This window comes from Cyrtonyx montezumae, unplaced genomic scaffold (genome assembly GCF_038088225.1).
Source record: "Cyrtonyx montezumae isolate F1298 unplaced genomic scaffold, pur_monq_1.0 scaffold_88, whole genome shotgun sequence".
In the NCBI taxonomy this organism is placed as follows: Eukaryota; Metazoa; Chordata; class Aves; order Galliformes; family Odontophoridae; genus Cyrtonyx; species Cyrtonyx montezumae.
In genome coordinates, this window is record NW_027072098.1 from 31,811 (window position 1) to 51,143 (window position 19,333).

Consider the following 19,333-nt stretch of genomic DNA (forward strand, 5'->3'; position numbering starts at 1 on the left):
GGTGTTGTTTGAGGGGGGAGGAGACGCTGTTCCTGGTATTGGTGATGAGGGGGAGACGCTGTTGCGGGCGGTGTTGGTTGGGAGGGGAGCTGCTGATGCTGGTGTTGTTGATTTGGGGGAAGATGCTGTTGCTGGTGTTGTCAATGGGGGGAAGATGCTGTTGCTAGTGTTGATCGGGGGGAGACGCTGCTCCTGGTGTTGGTTGAGGAGGGGAGACACTGTTCCTGGTGTTGGTTGGGCAACGAGACGCTGTTCCTGGTGTTGGTTGGGGGGGAGATGCTGTTCCTGGTGTTGGTTGTGAGGAGGAGATGCGGTTCCTGGTGTTGGTTGGGGGGGAGACGCTGTTCCTGGTGTTGGTTGAGAGGGGAGAAGACGCTGTTCCTGGTGTTGGTTGAGAGGGGAGGAGACGCTGTTCCTGGTGTTGGTTGTGGGGGGAGCAGACGCTGTTCCTGGTGTTGGTTGAGGGGGGAGGAGACGCTGTTCCTGGTGTTGGCTGAGGGGGGAGGAGACGCTGTTCCTGGTGTTGGCTGAGGGGGGAGGAGACGCTGTTCCTGGTGTTGGCTGAGGGGGGAGGAGACGCTGTTCCTGGTGTTGGCTGAGGGGGGAGGAGACGCTGTTCCTGGTGTTGGCTGAGGGGGGAGGAGACGCTGCTCCTGGTGTTGGCTGAGGGGGGAGGAGACGCTGCTCCTGGTGTTGGCTGAGGGGGGAGGAGACGCTGCTCCTGGTGTTGGCTGAGGGGGGAGGAGACGCTGTTCCTGGTGTTGGCTGAGGAGGGAAGATGCTGTTCCTCGTGTTGGTTGGGGGGGAGATGCTGTTCCTGGTATTGGTGATGAGGGGAAGATGCTGTTGCTGGCGGTGTTGGTTGGGAGGGGAGGTGCTGTTGCTGGTATTGTTGATTGAGGGGGAGATGCTGTTGCTGGCGTTGTTGTTGGGGGGGAAATGCTGCTGCTGGTGTTGTTGATTGGGGGAGATACTGTTGCTGGTGTTGTTGATTGGGGGGGAAATGCTGTTGCTGATGTTGTTGGGGGGGAGATGCTGTTGCTGGTGTTGATCAGGGGGAGACGCTGTTCCAGATGTTGATTGGGGAGGGGAAATGCTGTTCCTGGTGTAGGTTGGGGGGGAGACGCTGTTCCTGGTGTTGGTTGAGGAGGGAGGAGACGCTGTTCCTAGTGGTGGTAGGGGGGGAGACGCTGTTCCTGGTGTTGGTTGAGGAGGGGAGACACTGTTCCTGGTGTTGGTTGGGCGATAAGACGCTGTTCCTGGTGTTGGTTGGGGGGGAGATGCTGTTCCTGGTGTTGGTTGCGAGGAGGAGACGCTGTTCCTGGTGTTGGTTGTGGGGGGAGGAGACGCTGTTCCTGGTATTGGTGATGAGGAGGAGATGCTGTTGCTGGCGGTGTTGGTTGGGAGGGGAGGTGCTGTTGCTGGTGTTGTTGACTGGGGGGGAGATGTTATTGCTTTTGTTGTTGATTAGGGGGAATATGGTGTTGTTGGCGTTAATTGGAGGGGAGATGCTGTTGCTGGTGTTGTCAATGGGGGAAAGATGCTGTTGCTGGTGTTGTTGTTGGGAGGGGAGATGCTGTTTCTGGTGTTGGTCGGGGTGAGACGCTGTTCCTGGTGTTGGTTGTGGGGGGAGGAGACGCTGTTCCTGGTGTTGGTTGTGGGGGGAGGAGACGCTGTTCCTGGTGTTGGTTGTGGGGGGAGGAGACGCTGTTCCTGGTGTTGGTTGTGGGGGGAGGAGACGCTGTTCCTGGTGTTGGTTGTGGGGGGAGGAGACGCTGTTCCTCGTGTTGGCTGTGGGGGGAAGATGCTGTTCCTGGTGTTGGTTGGGGAGGAGATGCTATTCCCTGTATTGGTGATGAGGGGAAGATGCTGTTGCTGGCGGTGTTGGTTGAGGGGGAGATGCTGTTGCTGGCATTGTTGTTCGGGGGGAGATGCTGTTGCTGGTGTTGTTGGGGGGGAGATGCTGTTGCTGCTGTTGATCAGGGGGAGACGCTGTTCCTGATGTTGGTTGGGGAGGGGAAATGCTGTTCCTGGTGTAGGTTGGGAGGGAGACGCTGTTCCTGGTGTTGGTTGAGGAGGGAGGAGACGCTGTTCCTGGTGTTGGGTGTGGGGGGAGGAGACGCTGTTCCTGGTGTTGGTTGGGGGACGAGACGCTGTTCCTGGTGTTGGTTGTGGTGGGAAGATGCTGTTCCTGGTGTTGGTTGGGGGGGAGGGAGGAGACGCTGTTCCTGGTGTTGGTTGAGGAGGGAGGAGACGCTGTTCCTGGTGTTTGTTTGGAGGGGAGGCGACGCTGTTCCTGGTATTGGTTGCGGGGGGAGATGCTGTTCCTGGTGGTATTTTTGTGGGGGTGGCACTGATGGGTGACACTGAGGGATGGTACTGAGGTGGTATTGGGGGAGTCATTGGAGAGCGAAGTGTTGCAGTGATGTTGAGGTACCACTGATGTTTAACAGCAAGGTGTGATATGGGGGTGACGCTGCTGCGGACATTCCAGAGTGACACAGTGGCATTGGTGTGATGTTGGGAAGTGACACTGGGTGGGGACTTAAAAGAGGGATGCTGGGAACATTTTTGGGGGCACTGTTTTGGGACGATGTGGGGTGTGGATGATGGGGTAATGCTGGGAGTGATGCCGGGCAGGGATGTTGGGGAGTGATGTTGGAGAACCACTGAGAGAGAAATCAGAGAGTAACACTGGGGCGACATTTTAGGGTGACACTGTTGGGGGGGGGCTGCTCTGGGGACGCAAACCAAGACTTGTTGTGCGAGCAGGAGTTCCACTTGGGCTCCGTGTCCTGCGCTGGCCACGCAGATGCGGTGCAGCAATGGAACAAACCCTGCAGACCCTGGGGAGAAGCACAGCTGGAGAGAGGCAGCGGTGGGGGAGAGGCACAGTGCCCTTTGGGGCAGGGGACGCCCTGCTGGTACTGCCTGTCCCACCCACCGCTGCCGTGTTCTGCTCTCTCCTTGCCGGCGCTTTGCCGTCTCTCTAGGATCTTAAAGTAATGCTGCACTGTGGGACTGCGATGGGTCACATCAAGAGAGATGCTAGGGGAGATGTGGAGTGATAGTGTTTGGAGGGTGACATAGAGCAGTGACATCAGGGCGTTATGTTGGGGTATCAGTGGGGGCTGAAGTCAAGGAGTGACACTGGGATGATGCTGGAAGATGACTTAGTAGGGGAGACATTGTTTGCGATGACAGGTGATGTTGAGGTATCACTGGGGGTGAGATCAGGGAGTCAAACTGAGAAAAGGCATGGAGGTGGGGGTCGGAGACCAAGAGGTTGGGGGGGAGATGCTGATGGTGTTGGATGGGGGGGAGATGCTGTTGCTGGCAGTGTTGGTTGGGAGAGGAGATGGTGTTGCTGGTGTTGTTGTTGGGGGGGAGATGCTGTTGCTGGTTTTGATCGGGGGGAGACTCTGTTCCTGGTGTTGGTTGGGCGATAAGACGCTGTTCCTGGTGTTGGTTGTGGGGGGAGGAGATGCTGTTCCTGGTGTTGGCTGTGGGGGAACATGCTGTTCCTGGTGTTGGTTGGGGGGGAGATGCTGTTCCTGGTATTGGTGATGAGGGGAAGATGCTGTTGCTGGCGGTGTTGGTTGGGAGGGGAGGTGCTGTTGCTGGCATTGTTGATTGAGGGGGAGATGCTGTTGCTGGCGTTGTTGTTGGGGGGGAAATGCTGTTGCTGGTGTTGTTGATTGGGGGGAGATACTGATGCTGGTGTTGTTGACTGGGGGGGAAATGCTGTTGCTGGTGTTGTTGGGGGGGAGATGCTGTTGCTGGTGTTCATCAGGGGGAGACGCTGTTCCAGATGTTGATTGGGGAGGGGAAATGCTGTTCCTGGTGTTGGTTGGGGGGGAGACGCTGTTCCTGGTATTGGTGATGAGGAGGAGATGCTGTTGCTGGCGGTGTTGGTTGGGAGGGGAGGTGCTGTTGCTGGTGTTGTTGATTGCGGGGGAGATGTTATTGCTTTTGTTGCTGATTAGGGGGAATATGGTGTTGTTGGCGTTAATTGGAGGGGAGATGCTGTTTCTGGTGTTGTCAATGGGGGGAAGATGCTGTTGCTGGTGTTGTTGTTGGGAGGGGAGATGCTGTTCCTGGTGTTGGTCGGGGTGAGACGCTGTTCCTGGTGTTGGTTGTGAGGAGGAGATGCTGTTCCTGGTGTTGGTTGAGGGGGGAGGAGACGCTGTTCCTGGTGTTGGTTGTGGGGGGAGCAGACGCTGTTCCTGGTGTTGGTTGTGGGGGGAGCAGACGCTGTTCCTGGTGTTGGTTGTGGGGGGAGGAGACGCTGTTCCTCATGTTGGCTGAGGGGGGAAGATGCTGTTCCTGGTGTTGGTTCGGGAGGATATGCTATTCCCTGTATTGGTGATGAGGGGAAGATGCTGTTGCTGGCGGTGTTGGTTAAAGGGGAGATGCTGTTGCTGGCATTGTTGTTGGGGGTAGATGCTGTTGCTGGTGTTGTTGGGGGGGAGATGCTGTTGCTGGTGTTGTTGGGGGGGAGATGCTGTTGCTGGTGTTGATCAGGGGGAGACGCTGTTCCTGATGTTGGTTGGGGAGCGGAAATGCTGTTCCTGGTGAAGGTTTGGAGGGAGACGCTGTTCCTGGTGTTGGTTGAGGGGGGAGGAGACGCTGTTCCTGGTGTTCGTTGTGGGGGGAGGAGACGCTGTTCCTGGTATTGGTTGCGGGGGGAGATGCTGTTCCTGGTGTTATTTTTGTGGGGGTGGCACTGATGGGTGACACTGTGGGATGGTACTGAGGTGGTATTGGGGGAGTCATTGGAGAGCGAAGTGTTGCAGTGATGTTGAGGTACCACTGATGTTTAACAGCAAGGTGTGATATGGGGGTGACGCTGCTGCGGACATGCCAGAGTGACACAGTGGCATTGGTGTGATGTTGGGAAGTGACACTGGGTGGGAACTTAAAAGAGGGATGCTGGGAACATTTTTGGGGGCACTGTTTTGGGACGATGTGGGGTGTGGATGATGGGGTAATGCTGGGAGTGATGCCGGGCAGGGATGTTGGGGAGTGATGTTGGAGAACCACTGAGAGAGAAATCAGAGAGTAACACTGGGGCGACATTTTGGGATGACACTGTTGGGGGGGGCTGCGTTGGGGACGCAAACCAAGACTTGTTGTGCGAGCAGGAGTTCCACTTGGGCTCCGTGTCCTGCGCTGGCCACGCAGATGCGGTGCAGCAATGGAACAAACCCTGCAGACCCTGGGGAGAAGCACAGCTGGAGAGAGACAGCGGTGGGGGAGAGGCACAGTGCCCTTTGGTGCAGGGGACGCCCTGCTGGTACTGCCTGTCCCACCCACCGCTGCCGTGTTCTGCTCTCTCCTTGCCGACGCTTTGCCGTCTCTCTAGGATCTTAAAGTAATGCTGCACTGTGGGACTGCGATGGGTCACATCAAGAGAGATGCTAGGGGAGATGTGGAGTGATAGTGTTTGGAGGGTGACATAGAGCAGTGACATCAGGGGGTTATGTTGGGGTATCAGTGGGGGCTGAAGTCAAGGAGTGACACTGGGATGATGCTGGAAGATGACTTAGTAGGGGAGACATTGTTTGCGATGACAGGTGATGTTGAGGTATCACTGGGGGTGAGATCAGGAAGTCAAACTGAGAGAAGGCATGGAGGTGGGGATCGGAGACCAAGAGGTTGGGGGGGAGATGCTGTTGCTGGCAGTGTTTGTTGGGAGAGGAGATGGTGTTGCTGATGTTGTTGTTGGGGGGGAGATGCTGTTGCTGGTTTTGATCGGGGGGAGACGCTGTTCCTGGTGTTGGTTGGGGGACGAGACGCTGTTCCTGGTGTTGGTTGAGGAGGGAGGAGACGCTGTTCCTGGTGTTGGTTGGGGGGGAAGGAGACGCTGTTCCTGGTGTTGGTTGGGGGGGAAGGAGACACTGTTTTTGGTGTTGGTTGGGGGGGAAGGAGACGCTGTTCCTGGTGTTGGTTGGGTCGGAGATGCTGTTGCTGGTGTTGTTCAGGGGGCGATGCTCTTGCTGGAAATGTTGTTGGGGGGGAGATGCTGTTCCTGGCATTGTTGATTGGGGGGGAGATGCTGTTGCTGGCGGTGTTGGTTGGGAGGGGAGGTGCTGTTGCTTGTGTTGTTGATGGGGGGAAGATGGTGTTTCTGGCGTTGTTGTTGGGGGGGAGATGCTGTTGCTGGTGTTGGTTGAGGAGGGGAGATGCTGTTCCTGGTGTTGGTTGAGGAGGGGAGATGCTGTTGCTGGTGTTGTTGGGGGATGAGACGCTGCTCCTGGTGGTGGCTGTGGGGGGAAGATGCTGTTCCTGGTGTTGATGATGGGGGGGCGATGCTGTTGTTGGTGTTGGTTGCGGGGGGAGATGCTGTTGCTGGTGTTGTTGGTTGGGAGGGGAGATGCTGTTGCTGGTTTTATTGACTGGGGGGGAGATGCTGTTGCTGGCGTTGTTGTTGGGGGAGAAATGCTGTTGCTGGTGTTGTTGCTTAAGGGGAAGATGCTGTTGCTGGTGTTGTTGATTGGGGGGGAGATGCTGTTGCTGGTGTTGTTGATTGGGGGGGAGATGCTGTTGCTGGTGTTGTTGATTGGGGGGGAGATGCTGTTGCTGGTGTTGATCAAGGGGAGACGCTGTTCCTGATGTTGGTTGGGGAGGGGAAATGCTGTTCCTGGTGTAGGTTGGGGGGAGACGCTGTTCCTTGTGTTGGTTGAGGTGGGAGGAGACGCTGTTCCTGGTGGTGGTAGGGGGGGGAGATGCTGTTCCTGGTGTTGGTTGAGGAGGGAGGAGATGCTGTTCTTTGTGTTGGTTGAGGAGGGAGGAGACGCTGTTCCTGGTGTTGGTTGAGGGGGGAGGAGACTCTGTTCCTGGTGTTGGTTGTGGGGTAAGATGCTGTTCCTGGTGTTGGTTGGGGGGGAGGGAGGAGACGCTGTTCCTGGTGTTGGTTGTGGGGGGAGGAGACGCTGTTCCTGGTGTTGGCTGAGGGGGGAGGAGACGCTGTTCCTGGTGTTGGTTGCGAGGAGGAGACGCTGTTCTTGGTGTTGGTTGAGGGGGGAGGAGACGCTGTTCCTGGTGTTGGCTGAGGGGGGAGGAGACGCTGTTCCTGGTGGTATTTTTGTGGGGGTGGCACTGATGGGTGACACTGAGGGATGGTACTGAGGTGGTACTGGGGGAGTCATTGGAGAGCGAAGTGTTGCAGTGATGTTGAGGTACCACTGATGTTTAACAGCCAGTTGTGATATGGGGGTGACGCTGCTGCGGACATGCCAGAGTGACACAGTGGCATTGGTGTGATGTTGGGAAGTGACACTGGGTGGGAACTTAAAAGAGGGATGCTGGGAACATTTTTGGGGGCACTGTTTTGGGACGATGTGGGGTGTGGATGACGGGGAAATGCTGGGAGTGATGCTGGGCAGGGATGCTGGGGAGTGATGTTGGAGAACCACTGAGAGAGAAATCAGAGAGTAACACTGGGGCGACATTTTGGGGTGACACTGTTGGGGGGGGCTGCGTTGGGGACGCAAACCAAGACTTGTTGTGCGAGCAGGAGTTCCACTTGGGCTCCGTGTCCTGCGCTGGCCACGCAGATGCGGTGCAGCAATGGAACAAACCCTGCAGACCCTGGGGAGAAGCACAGCTGGAGAGAGGCAGCGGTGGGGGAGAGGCACAATGTCCTTTGGTGCAGGGGACGCCCTGCTGGCACTGCCTCTCACACCCACTGCTGCAGTGTTCCTGTTCTCTCTCCTTTTCAGCACTTTCCGCCTCCTAGGGGTCATAAAATAATGGTACGCTTATACTGTGGGGACTGTTATTTGTCACATCAAGGAGAGATGATTGGGGGGGCTTTGGTGTGACACTGGTTGATGTAAGGCAGTGATGTTGGGGGTTATGTTGGGGCATCGGTGGGCGTTGGAGTCAAGGAGTGACATAGTTCAGGAGACTCTGGGGGTGATGTCTAAGAGAGATGTTGGAGGGATGATGCTGGGGTGGCACTGTTGGGGTGACACAGGGTGTGATGTCGGGGTATGCTGATGGGAGATATGGGAGTTGGGAGTGATGGGAGACAAAGAGGGATGGGAAGTGGTGGGGAAAATGGGGGTGAAGGTGAGCAGGATATTGTTGGGGCAATATGTTGTGGTGATGTTGGGGCATCACTGGTTGTGATGTTAAGGTGTGATGTTGGAGGTGATGCTGGGTTGATGCTGGAGTGATACTGGTGTCACTGGGTGATATTGGGTGGTGATGTCAGGGTATCACTGGATGATGACATTTGGGGGGGACATCAGGGAGTAAAGTCGGGGCAGTGTTCTTTGGGTGTGACTGCGGTGGTGTTGGGAAGGGATACTGGGGGGTGATGTTGGGGTACTGTGGGGGGTGACATTAGGGAGTGACAGTGTTGGTGCGATGCTGGGGGTTGTTGCTGGATGGTGGCATTGTTGGGGTGATAATGTGGTGATAATAGGGAGAGAGTATGGGGGTGATAACGGGGAGTGAAGTTGTGCTGTGATGTTGGGGTATCGCTGGGGTGACCCTAGTGTGATGTGGTGACACTGTTGTGATGTTGGGAAGTGACACTGGGGGGTGATTTTGATGTATCTCTGCAGGGTGACACTGGGGAGTGATGCTGGGGGATGTTTTTGGGGACATTGTTTGGTAGTGATGTGGGGTGTGGATGGGGAGCAATGCTGGAGAATCAATGGGGACGGAAGTTAGGGAGTAACACTCAGGTTACTTTTTGGGGCATTGTTATTGGGGAGCTGTGTCAGGGACCCAATGCAAGACTTGTGTAGCAAGCAGGTGTTCTGCTTGGTCTCCATATCATGTGCTGGCCATGCAGATATGGCGCGCCAATGGAACAAACCCTGCAGACCCTGGGAAGAATCAAAGTGGGAGAGAGGCAGTGGTGGGGGAGAGGCACAGTGCCCTTTGAAGCAGGGGATGCTCTGCTGGTACTGCCTGTCAGATCCACTGCTGCCTTGTTCCTGCTCTCTTTGCCAGTGTTTTGTTGTCTCTCAAGGGTCAGAATGCAATAGTTCACTTGCTCGAGGGGAACTGTTATGGAGACTATTATGTTTAGCATCAAAGAGTGACACCGGGGGAAGGCACTAACATGACAATACTGGGGGGTGATGTTGGGGGATGATGCTGGGAGGTGACATGGGTGATGTTGGTAAGTGAAGCTGCAGAGTGATGTTGGGATTTCACCGGTATTAATCATCAAGGAATGATACTGGGGTGATTTTGTTGGAGTGCTGCTCGGATAATGTTGGGGAGAGACAGGGGATGTTGGAATATAACTGTGGGGTGATGCTGGGAGGTGATATTTGGGTATCATGAGGGAGTGATATTGTTGGGGTGATGCTACAGGGTGATACTGGGGAGAGACTGGGCGGGGGGTGGAGTTGTGTAATGATGTTAGGATATCACTAAGATTTAACATCAAAGAGTGATAGTGTTGGGATGATATAGGAGTGATGGTGCATCACGAAGGAAGTGATGCTGGAGCCTGCGCTTGTAGGACACACTGGGATGATGCTGGGTTCAGGTTGGGTAGTGATGCTGAGGGTGTTGCTGGGCTGTGACAGTGGTGACGTGCAGGGTTACATTTGGGTGGTGCTGGCGTGACTCTAAGGTGATGTTAGGGGGACAGTGGGGAGTGATACTAGGGTGAAGTTGGATAACAAAGGAATAACAGTGGGATGTGATCTTGTGGTGGTGACATTGTTGGGATGAGCCGGGATTCAGGTTAGGGAGTGATGCTGGGCTCAGTCTCAGGGTCCACCTTCCACTGTGGCAGCAGGATCACACTAGGAAACTCAGTGTGCTGCTTGGGGTGACCCTGGAGACAGAATGCAGGTGCTCGGCATGGGATTGTAATAAGAAGGTGGAAACTGAGAGAACATTGCTGAACTGGCAGTCCAAGAATTGTCTATTCACCTGCACCTTAGCTGCTCGTAGAAACAGGCGCTTCTTGTAAGTCTCATGCGCATGAGCACTGTAGCCTGGAGGACTAATGACAGCAAAGATTGAGGCATCTGGATGAGGAGCTGCGAGATAAGGTTTATTAGCCTGTGGTAGCAGTGGTAACGAGAAGACGGTTGGACTAGATGATCTCATAGGTCGTTTCCAACCTTGTGATTCTATGATTGGCGGACTTAGCTGCGCAGACAGATCAGAATGTAGATTGCCACTTCCGCATTTCTGCGCGCGTGCGTTCTGCTGCCAGCGGAACAAAACAACAGTGCGGCAGTTCCGCAAAATGGCCGCGAGGTGGCAGCAGAGACCGTGGAAAGAACTTCCACGGCGTTGACGTGGGCGCGGAGTACAGCGTTCGGTGTTCCGTTCTCTGTTTAATGATACAGAAGTAATGCAACGTTAGAGGAGATTGAAACAAACAAAAAAAAGACGAAGAAAACCAAGAGCAACTTCATCAACCCCGAGAAACCTGTGGTAAGTGCTTATGAGTATCTCTAAAAATGATCAAATTCGTGTGGTTGTTCTTTTCCTTTTTTTTTTTTTGTTGTAAGTGTCAGTTACACTGTTTTTAAATATTCATACACAACATTCTAACTACTGTATCAGTGTAGTGGTAACAAAATGAAAGCAAGTTAGCAGAAAGCCCAGGGCCATATTAACCTCCTCTCAGATGCTGTCTTGTTTGTGCTTTTTTTTTTTTAAATGCCTTTCTTGCATTAAAAAAAAAAAGGAAAAATTGACAAAAAAAAAGTAGATTGCTGAAAATGTATGCTGTGGATCTGTTTATAGTAATGGGGAATCTGCAAGGTGATAAACAGTGTTTTGCAAAAATCAAATGAGCCTAAATTAATCATTTAAGGCTGATGACACATTATTATTAGAAAGGTAACATTAAGATCTGGAACTGTGATGCCTCATCTCTCAGCTGGGCCACTAGTGTCTGTAAGGACAGTGGAGAGCTGCTAGCGGGTTGGTCCCCAGTGTGCCTCTTCGTGTTCCTTGTCCCTGCAGGCCCATTCTGATGTGCCTCCTGTTTCCCGTGCTCCCCTCAAATGATTCCTGGCCCCACTGGGACTAGCCTCAAAGTCAGTTTGGCAGAATGGCTTCTGGGACAGACCTACAAGAGAAGGTGATTGCTTGTGCTATCCCTATGTGGTAGCCCCCAGGGTTTTGGGGTTCAGCCGTGGACCAGAAAGAATACTTCCAGACCTGTAGCCAGCATACCACAGCCTAGCTCCCTGAAGGGGGCATCTCAGGGACCTCCCCAAAACTTCTGCGCTGACTCTATTGGCTGCTGGTGTCACCCAGTGCCACCAGTAAGGTGGGAGCTGCCTTAAGAAGTGAGCAGCCCCTTCATCATTCCACTGCATCTTTGTGGCACTGCACCACAGACACCATGCAGTCCCATGTCATCCTTCTCCTTTTCTTTTTCTTCCTTGGGACCTGGGCAGAGCCAAAGGGTAAGTGGGAACCTTGGCCCATCCTAAACTCTTTTTCTTTTCACCTCACAAATCTCTCGTATATGGTCAAGCTGGAGGGTGGGAGTTGGAGTTGAGTGGTGGCGAGCCATGGGGGGACCCCAAGGAGCCATCAGGGATGACAAAACTGGGGACGCTTCCCTCAGTTCTGTTATCACCTCCTGCAGGTTCCCACATGCTCAAGCTTCTCCATTTTGCCACCTTCCAAAACAGCACCTCTGTGCTAGTGGGAGGACTGGGGCTCTTGGGGGACGTGGAAATGGGTTCGCTGGACAGCCGCACTGGGAACATCCGCTACTACCGGCCCTGGCTGCGTCCATCCTTGCCAAAGGACGACTGGGATGCCATCGAGAGCTCCATCAAGTCATATGTGAGGGATTTCAGCAGGCTGGTACAGATGTATGCCACAGTGCCCTGTACGTGTACCCTCTGCACCCCATTTCCAAGATTCTCTCTGAGGTGTGAGGGGACTCTGGGGGTCAGGCTTCAATCTAATAAGGACCAGTGGTCACATTGTGGCTGGCTGTGATAACCAATGTGTATCTGCTACAGTCACCTGAAGGAACTTTGGGCACCCTCAGCAGCCACACCACAGCCACCCCCTGCCGCCACACCGGCTGTTCTCTGCTGTCCTTCCAGATGCTAGTGGCCATGATGGGAGGGGCAGGGGCATCACAGTTCCAGGACATCTTGATGGGCTGTGCAGGAAACTGAACCACAGGTGCCAGATTTGGGCTCTTGGGGATGCTTCAGCTTCACCGCTTCTCTGTTGAGCAGTTCCAGAGAAGGGAAGTGATGTTCTGTGCTCATTCCCCTAGGGCTGACTCAGTGTCACTGAGTGCCAGGGCTCAGCCTCAGTAGCCGAGGATGGGCTGTCCCTGTGTTAGTACCGTGGCAGGCAACATCCCAGCAGGAACAGGTTGTACTTGAAGGGAGATCGTGTGCAGAGAGGCATTGGCACAGCACTGGATTCAACCCAGGAGCCCCTTGGGGACTCACAAATTTTCCCCAGGGCACCAAGGGAATGGTGTTCTTGGGAAGTGACTGTGCTGGGACCATATGTCCTGCATCTGGCTGCGGGAGGGGGGGGGGGGTTGGATCCAAACATTTACTTGACTGAGCTTTGGGCTACTGGGGCATTTTTTGACACTGGATACAAGAACCAAAGTTTTTGGGCATGGGAACACTCAGTCAGACAAGGACAAACAACACTCAAATGTTTGCTGAGCACCCTGTGTATCAATTCTACCACACTACTCCTTTCCCCAGACCCTTTTGTCTTTCAGTCCTCCATGGGCTGTGAGCTCCAGTCCAACAGGACCATCAGGACCTTCTTTGACACTGCTTATGAGAGCCAGAATTTCCTCCGCTTCTGCCTGGACACAGGCACTTGGGAGCAAATGCAACATAACCAGCTGTCAGCCATGGCTGAGCAACTGATGGCTAATGCCAGCACTCTCAATGAGGTGATCCAAGTGCTCCTCAATTACACCTGTGTGGACGTTCTGAGAATTTTCATCCAGGCTGGGAAGGCAGATCTGGAGAGACAAGGTAAGCTGACTGTGGCACTGTCACATCAGCTCCAGACTTAGGCGCTGAGTGGTGCTGCACTGCAGTCCCCTTGTTTCCATCCCCAGTGCCACCTGTGGCCGTGGTCTTTGCCCGCCCAGCCAGCCCGGTGCAGCTCTTGCTGGTTTGCCGTGTCACCGGCTTCTACCCACGTCCCATCACTGTCACCTGGTTGCGGGACGGCCAAGAGGTGCCCCCGAGCCCAGCACTGAGCACCGGCACTGTGTTACCCAACTCCGACCTCACCTACCAGCTCCGCAGCACCCTGCTGGTGTCTCTCCAGGATGGTCACAGCTACGCCTGCCGTGTACAGCACTGCAGCCTGGGTGACCACAGCCTCCTCGTTCCCTGGGGTAGGTGTCCCTCTCAGGGATGTGGCTCAGGAGCTGTGTTCCTTCAGCACAAGGAGTAGGAGAGCTGACAGGCTGTGTTCCTCAGGCAATTCCAAGCGGGGACTGAGCGCAGGACTTGGGGCCATGCTGCTGTTGGCTGTTATCACTGTCGCTGCAGTGTTGGTGTGGAGATACAGGTGAGGCCATCCCCTGTCCTATTGCTCCACTGAGAGTCCCCTGCCCCGCCCCGCAGCGCCCACTATCGTTGCAGGAAGCGGTGGCGGATGGACGAGGGGCGCAGCATCCCTCTGGCGGAGCACCGGAGCACAGCACGGGATGGGACCACTGCGGGGCAATACGGGGGCTGCGGCCGTGGAGAGCCCGGTGAGCGGAGGGGACACATCTGACTGCTCCTCAGCACTGCACCTCGTTAGTGTGCCCCAGTGCTCACAGGAGCTTCCCCAGCCGCGGTACAAGCACCCACCTGCTTGCGAACAGCAAGCTGCACCCTCCCATTGGCACCTTCTGCATTTTATTGACCAACCTCAGCCTTTATTAACCCTGTTCTGGAGATATTGTGCCCAATCCTCTTCCCCCTCCAGCGACCCCTACCAACGGCGCTCTAAGTGCTGGGCAGCACTGTACTACGCTCCAGGAGGAAAGCAACACTCAAGCATTGCTATGCTCACTACGAAGCTGTGGGTGTGAGTGGGGTTTGGGTGGGATTAGGTATATTTTGAGCAAATGGAGCATGGAATAAATGGATAATTAGACCCATAGGTTGTACGGTGTGTGTGGAAATCCCAACCCACCTATACTTCCTCTGTGGGCATAACTGCTATAGGGGCGAGGTGGCCCCAGGTGCTTGGGGCAGCACCTCAGTCTCAGCCCCAGGAGGAGCCCATCCACGCTCCCAAGCAACTGTGGTTCTGAAAGCAGTGTATCCTGGCAGTACTTCTATACACCTCTGAGCAGAACAGGGCTGGGAAGGAGTATTCAGAGGAAGGGGACTTGAGAGAAAACTGAGGGAGAGCGAGAAGTGGTGCCCTGAAGGGACGCCAACTGGTGTGAGCCTCTGGGGCTCAGCCCTTACCTGAAAGGCCACAACTGTGGTGCCACCTGGGGTCTGAGTGGGCAGGAGTCCCACAGCCCCTTAGGGATGCCAGCTGTGCTCAGGAGGGGACAGTGATGAGATCACCCACCCCAGCTCTGCCCTTAGGCCTGGGAAGACCCTCTTCCCTTGGCTGAGTTTCAGTTCTGTTTTTGCCCCAGTGCAGGGCCCACAGGAAAGGGGAAGAGAAACACGTGTGTTTGTGCCCAGGGGTGGCTGGCTAGGAGTGGTAAGGGGCGATGGGGGCTCCGTGTCACTCCGTGTCCCTGTGCCCAGCACCTGTCGCATGCTGCAGCACCCCAATGTTGGCATAAGTGTCCCCATTCTCTGCCACCAGTCAAGAGGTGGAAATGGTGCAGGGTGACCCAAAAGCAAAAGAGTTCATCCTTGTTCCCTCCCACGCTTCTCCACCCTCCAGCTTAGACCCTCCCTGAAACCTCATTGGCGCCAGCGCCATTGGTGGAGCGCAGTCTCTGGGACCACACAGTACTTCCTCTTCCCGCCATCTCTACCGCGTCGGCCTTGCTGTGGGCACCATGTGGCCCCACTGCCTTTTCCTCTTTCTTCTCCTCCACGAGACATGGGCAGAGCCAGAAAGTAAGTGGTGGGAGCCCAAGCTCACCCAAGTCTCCATCGTGAGACCCTATGGCAGTGGGTGGGGATGGCTAAGAGACTTTTTCCTGAATGAAGAGGGTAGTCTCCAGCACTGAGAGGTTGTCCCCAGCCTCACAGCACCCAAAGGGGCCCCTGTCTGTGCCCACTGCCTCTAGATTGGGGATCATGTGCAGAGGTGGTCACCTGGGCAGGGGGTTTGTTGTGTGTGGGTCCAAGTACATCCCCCATTCACCCCCTTCTCTCCTGCAGCCTCTTGCCCTCTCCCTGCAGAATCACAGTTCTTCCAGCTCTTCTTCACCTTGCTCTTGGATAATGTCAGCTCTACTGAACTGACCGGGCTGGCTCTGCTGGGAGACATGCCCATAGCGGTGCTGGACCCACACACCTGGAACTTAAACATCTGCCGGCCATGGGTCCAAGCAGCAACAGCTGAGAGTGAAGTGGAAAAGATTCTGTCCTTCTCCATGGTCGGCATCCGCAACACGATTCGGTTTATGCATGAAATGGCAATGAAGGCGAGGTTGGACTGTGAGTAGGGGGAATGGCTGCAGACCAAGCAACCCAACCCCATGAGCACGGAGTTTTATGGGATCTTCTGGGGGTATGACAGCCTCCAAAAAGTAATGGGTCATGGGGTCTTTTGGTAGGGGTTGGTGGCTTCCAAAGAGTGATGGGAAACACTGTCTCCTGGGACTTGTGATTCAGTGGAGCATTGAAATGTGTTATGGGGTTTCTGCCCTCTGACCCTACGTATGGAGGATAAGTGAGAGTTGCTCCCAAAATTAATGGAGAGGTGAGAATCACCTGGTATGGGTCAGGGAAGGGGAAACATGAAGGAAAATATTACAGGGAGACATTCTGGGGAACAAAGCGCTTAAGCTGCCACCCTGCACTGCTCAGCCCTTCTCCCCTGGCAGATCCTGTTGTCACGGTGCCCATCGTGCCCCCAACGCCTCAGCTGTCCTTGCGTTCCCTTGCTCATGAACCCCTCTGCTCCTCACAGACCCGCTGGTTTTCCAGATCCACGCAGGCTACAACCTTTATCCCAATGGGACAAGCTGGAGCGTTATCAACATTGGGGAAGATGGCAGAGACCTAGTGACATACGAGCTGGGGAGGGAGCGCTGGGCTCCCCAGCAGTCCACCCCACTGGCTGAGCTGATGAGCTACACTCTCACTGACCTCCGGGCTGTGTCAGGGTTCTTGGAGCATATCTTCTCCACCTCCTTCCCGACCTACATCCCCATCCTGCACAAGCAAGGGAGGACAGATCTGGAGAGACAAGGTGAGAGATTCTTGGCCCTTGGGAAAGCAACTCTAGAGCTCTCAGCTTGACTTGTGCTTACACTGAGCTCCCACTGCTATTGTCCCCAGTGCCACCTGTGGCCATGGTCTTTGCCCGCCCAGCCAGCCCGGTGCAGCTCTTGCTGGTTTGCCGTGTCACCGGCTTCTACCCACGTCCCATCACTGTCACCTGGTTGCGGGACGGCCAAGAGGTGCCCCCGAGCCCAGCACTGAGCACCGGCACTGTGTTACCCAACGCCGACCTCACCTACCAGCTCCGCAGCACCCTGCTGGTGTCTCCCCAGGACGGTCACAGCTACAGCTGCCGTGTACAGCACTGCAGCCTGGGTGACCGCAACCTCCTCATTCCCTGGGGTAGGTGTCCCGCACAGAGATGGGATATGGGGTGGCCTGGAGCTGCCATATGCTCACAGCTATCCTCTTTTCTTCCCCCTTTCAAGAAAACCCCAGTGCGTCTTCCACCATTAGCATCACCGTCACTATTCTGCTCCTTGCTGCCATTATCATCGGGGGAGCTTGGTGGTGGAGGTGCAGGTAACATCTCCATCCATGGGGTCTGAGCTCCCCAGGCCATCCGACGTGGCTTACAGCAGTATCTTCTTGCAGAAAACGTGCTGGGTCTGGAAGGGATTCCCAGGCATTCCTCATCTGATGCCCACCAAGACTCTCACTCATTGCTCCATGTCCAAGCCACCTGCACAGATGGTGATGACAAAACAGTGCTGCACCAGTAGGGGACAGAGCAGGCCACAAAGGAGCATGGGGAGATGGCCAAGTGATGTCCCAATTCCCAAACCCAGACTCTATGGTTTAGAGGAGTATTTGTTGCCTTATGATAAGGTGTCCCTCTCCTCTTCCGCTACCCCTGTACTGTGTCCCCAACCTTGTCCCAGTGTCACTTCCTCATCACAATGGTCCCACTTTATCCCTTCTCCTGCACTTACCATGTGTTCCTCCTTTGTCCCCTTACGGCCCCAATTCTGTCACTGCATCCCTTCTTCTTCTCATGTCCTTTCATATCCCAAATTGTTCTTGCCATGTTCCTCTGTTGTCCACCCTATTTCTCTTCCACACCACCCATCTTTCCCATCCTGCGCCTCTATTCTATCCCTGTCCCTCTTCCTAGTCCCTACAGGTCCTCTGGACTGTATCCCCTGTCCTGTGGCACTGGGGCAAGGTTGCCTTGTTGGCCCAAGCAAAATGGGGAAGAATTGAGGTAAAACCAGGAAGTTATGTATTTTGTTTTTAATTCTTGTTAAAACACAACAGACACAGGTATTGCAGACATCACTGACCCTGGGAGGCAGGGCTGAGCCTATTGGGAGAGTATGAAGTAACAAGTGATGACCCTTTTCCATGGCCATCCCATCCTCTGTTGACATGTGGCCCCATCCAGCAGTGACTCTGCTTTGATCCCGCAGCAGCACTCCATACAGACCTCTAAGGACACCCAAATGGCATTCCAGTATATTTCCTGGGACCCTGCTGTGACAACCCGATGACACAATGGTGACAACCTGGATGCCCCTCATATGCTATGGGGACACCTCAGTGTGTGGTGGTGGCATCCTTCAGGACACCCCCTGCCCCCCCAACATTCTTCAGCCCTCCCCAATCCTCCCTGAGTGTCCTTACTGGGATCCACATGCTGAGATTGCCTGATATTCCCTGGGTTCTTCCAGTAACCCCTAAAGCCCCCCACCACCCCCCCTCCCCAAGGTTCCCACAATTACCTCTGGTAGTCCCTAATACAACTTATGAGTACTCCAGGGATTCCTCCCCACAACAGCCCACAATACAACAGCAACATCCATCCAAAAGCCTTCCCAACCATCACACCCTTCCACTGTCCCCCATCTCAGTGCTCTCCACCACTGTCCCCCCATCACCCTTCATTGTTCCCTCTGCCATTGACCTCCCATCCCCTGTCCCTGTGTCCTCCCTGGCTGTCCCCTTGCCTCCCTTTCCTTGTGAGCTCTTGGCCCAGTGAGTGACAGTCCTACGGGCACTGCTGGAGGCGGTGGAGCCCTCGAAAAGCCGGGGCAGGAGTGCAGCCCTGGAGGTGCAACACAGTCCCCGCCCAGCACAGGCATAGAGCAGAGGATTTAGGGCGCTGCTGAGGAACGCTAGTGCAGTGGCAGGCGGCCGGATAGCCTTGGCAACCTTCCTTAGAGTCCCAGTGCAACTCTGCAGCTCCACCACCACCTCCAACAAGCTGCCAACATGGTAGGGTCCCCAGGTGATGGCAAAGGCAACCACCACGGCAGCCACCAGACGCAGTGTGCGTCCCTTCCATGCCAGTCGTGTCCGCTGCAGTCTCCGCAACAGCAGTCCATAGCCAGTGGCCACGGCGGACAGAGGCAGGGCCCAGCCCAGCCCTGTCTCCAGCAGGTTGTGGGTCACTAGCCAAGCGGTGGAACTGTGATTCCGTATGCACATCCCGTTCTCTACGTGTCGGAAAGCAATAGAAGGGGTGGCCAACACCAAGGCCACCAGCCAAGTGACGGCAGCAGCCCCGTGGGCCAGCTGGGTGACACGGTCACCTGCCACCACCGCTGCTGATGGCCGGGACACCACCAGGCAACGGTGCAGGCCGAGCAGGGCGATGAGGAAGACACTAGTGTACATTGCGGCTGCACAGATGTAATTGCAACCACGGCATGCGGCCAGGCCCAGGTCCCAGTGACCAGTGCTGAGGAATCGGATGTAGACAGGGCCGGTGAGCAGCGTGGCCACGTCAGCCAAGGATAGGTGGGCCACCAGAAGCACAGGGATGCTGCGGCGATGGGTGACAATGCAGCTCCACAGCACAAATGCGTTCCCTGGCAGCCCTATGACCATTGCCAGCGACAGCAGAGTCAGGCCCAGTGCCGCATTGGGGATCGCAGAGACTGTCACATTGGAGGGAGTTGTGGGCATCGCAGGAGACCTGTGAGGAGAAGGGTAACCAGCATCCTGCAGAGCAGAGTCGTGCC

At 55.3% G+C, this 19,333-nt stretch overlaps 3 protein-coding genes across 3 annotated transcripts; 2 read left to right on the forward strand and 1 right to left on the reverse strand.

Moving 5' to 3' along the window:
- The first annotated feature begins 11,269 nt into the window (after positions 1 to 11,269).
- LOC136059839 (antigen-presenting glycoprotein CD1d-like) lies at positions 11,270 to 13,812 on the forward strand. Its single transcript, XM_065753991.1, has 6 exons — positions 11,270 to 11,408; positions 11,594 to 11,842; positions 12,696 to 12,977; positions 13,064 to 13,348; positions 13,434 to 13,524; positions 13,599 to 13,812. The coding sequence occupies exons 1-6, from the start codon at positions 11,345 to 11,347 to the stop codon at positions 13,732 to 13,734; spliced, it is 1,107 nt and encodes a 368-aa protein (XP_065610063.1). The 5' UTR covers positions 11,270 to 11,344; the 3' UTR covers positions 13,735 to 13,812.
- Positions 13,813 to 14,808: 996 nt separating this feature from the next.
- On the forward strand, positions 14,809 to 18,087 carry LOC136059838 (T-cell surface glycoprotein CD1b-3-like). Its single transcript, XM_065753990.1, has 6 exons — positions 14,809 to 15,035; positions 15,303 to 15,581; positions 16,057 to 16,338; positions 16,428 to 16,712; positions 16,799 to 16,892; positions 16,965 to 18,087. Exons 1-6 carry the CDS (start codon positions 14,975 to 14,977, stop codon positions 17,008 to 17,010), a joined length of 1,047 nt encoding a protein of 348 aa, XP_065610062.1. The 5' UTR covers positions 14,809 to 14,974; the 3' UTR covers positions 17,011 to 18,087.
- A 104-nt stretch (positions 18,088 to 18,191) lies between these two features.
- Positions 18,192 to 19,333, reverse strand: LOC136059837 (leukotriene B4 receptor 1-like). Its single transcript, XM_065753989.1, has one exon. It carries the CDS (start codon positions 19,275 to 19,277, stop codon positions 18,192 to 18,194), a length of 1,086 nt encoding a protein of 361 aa, XP_065610061.1. The 5' UTR covers positions 19,278 to 19,333.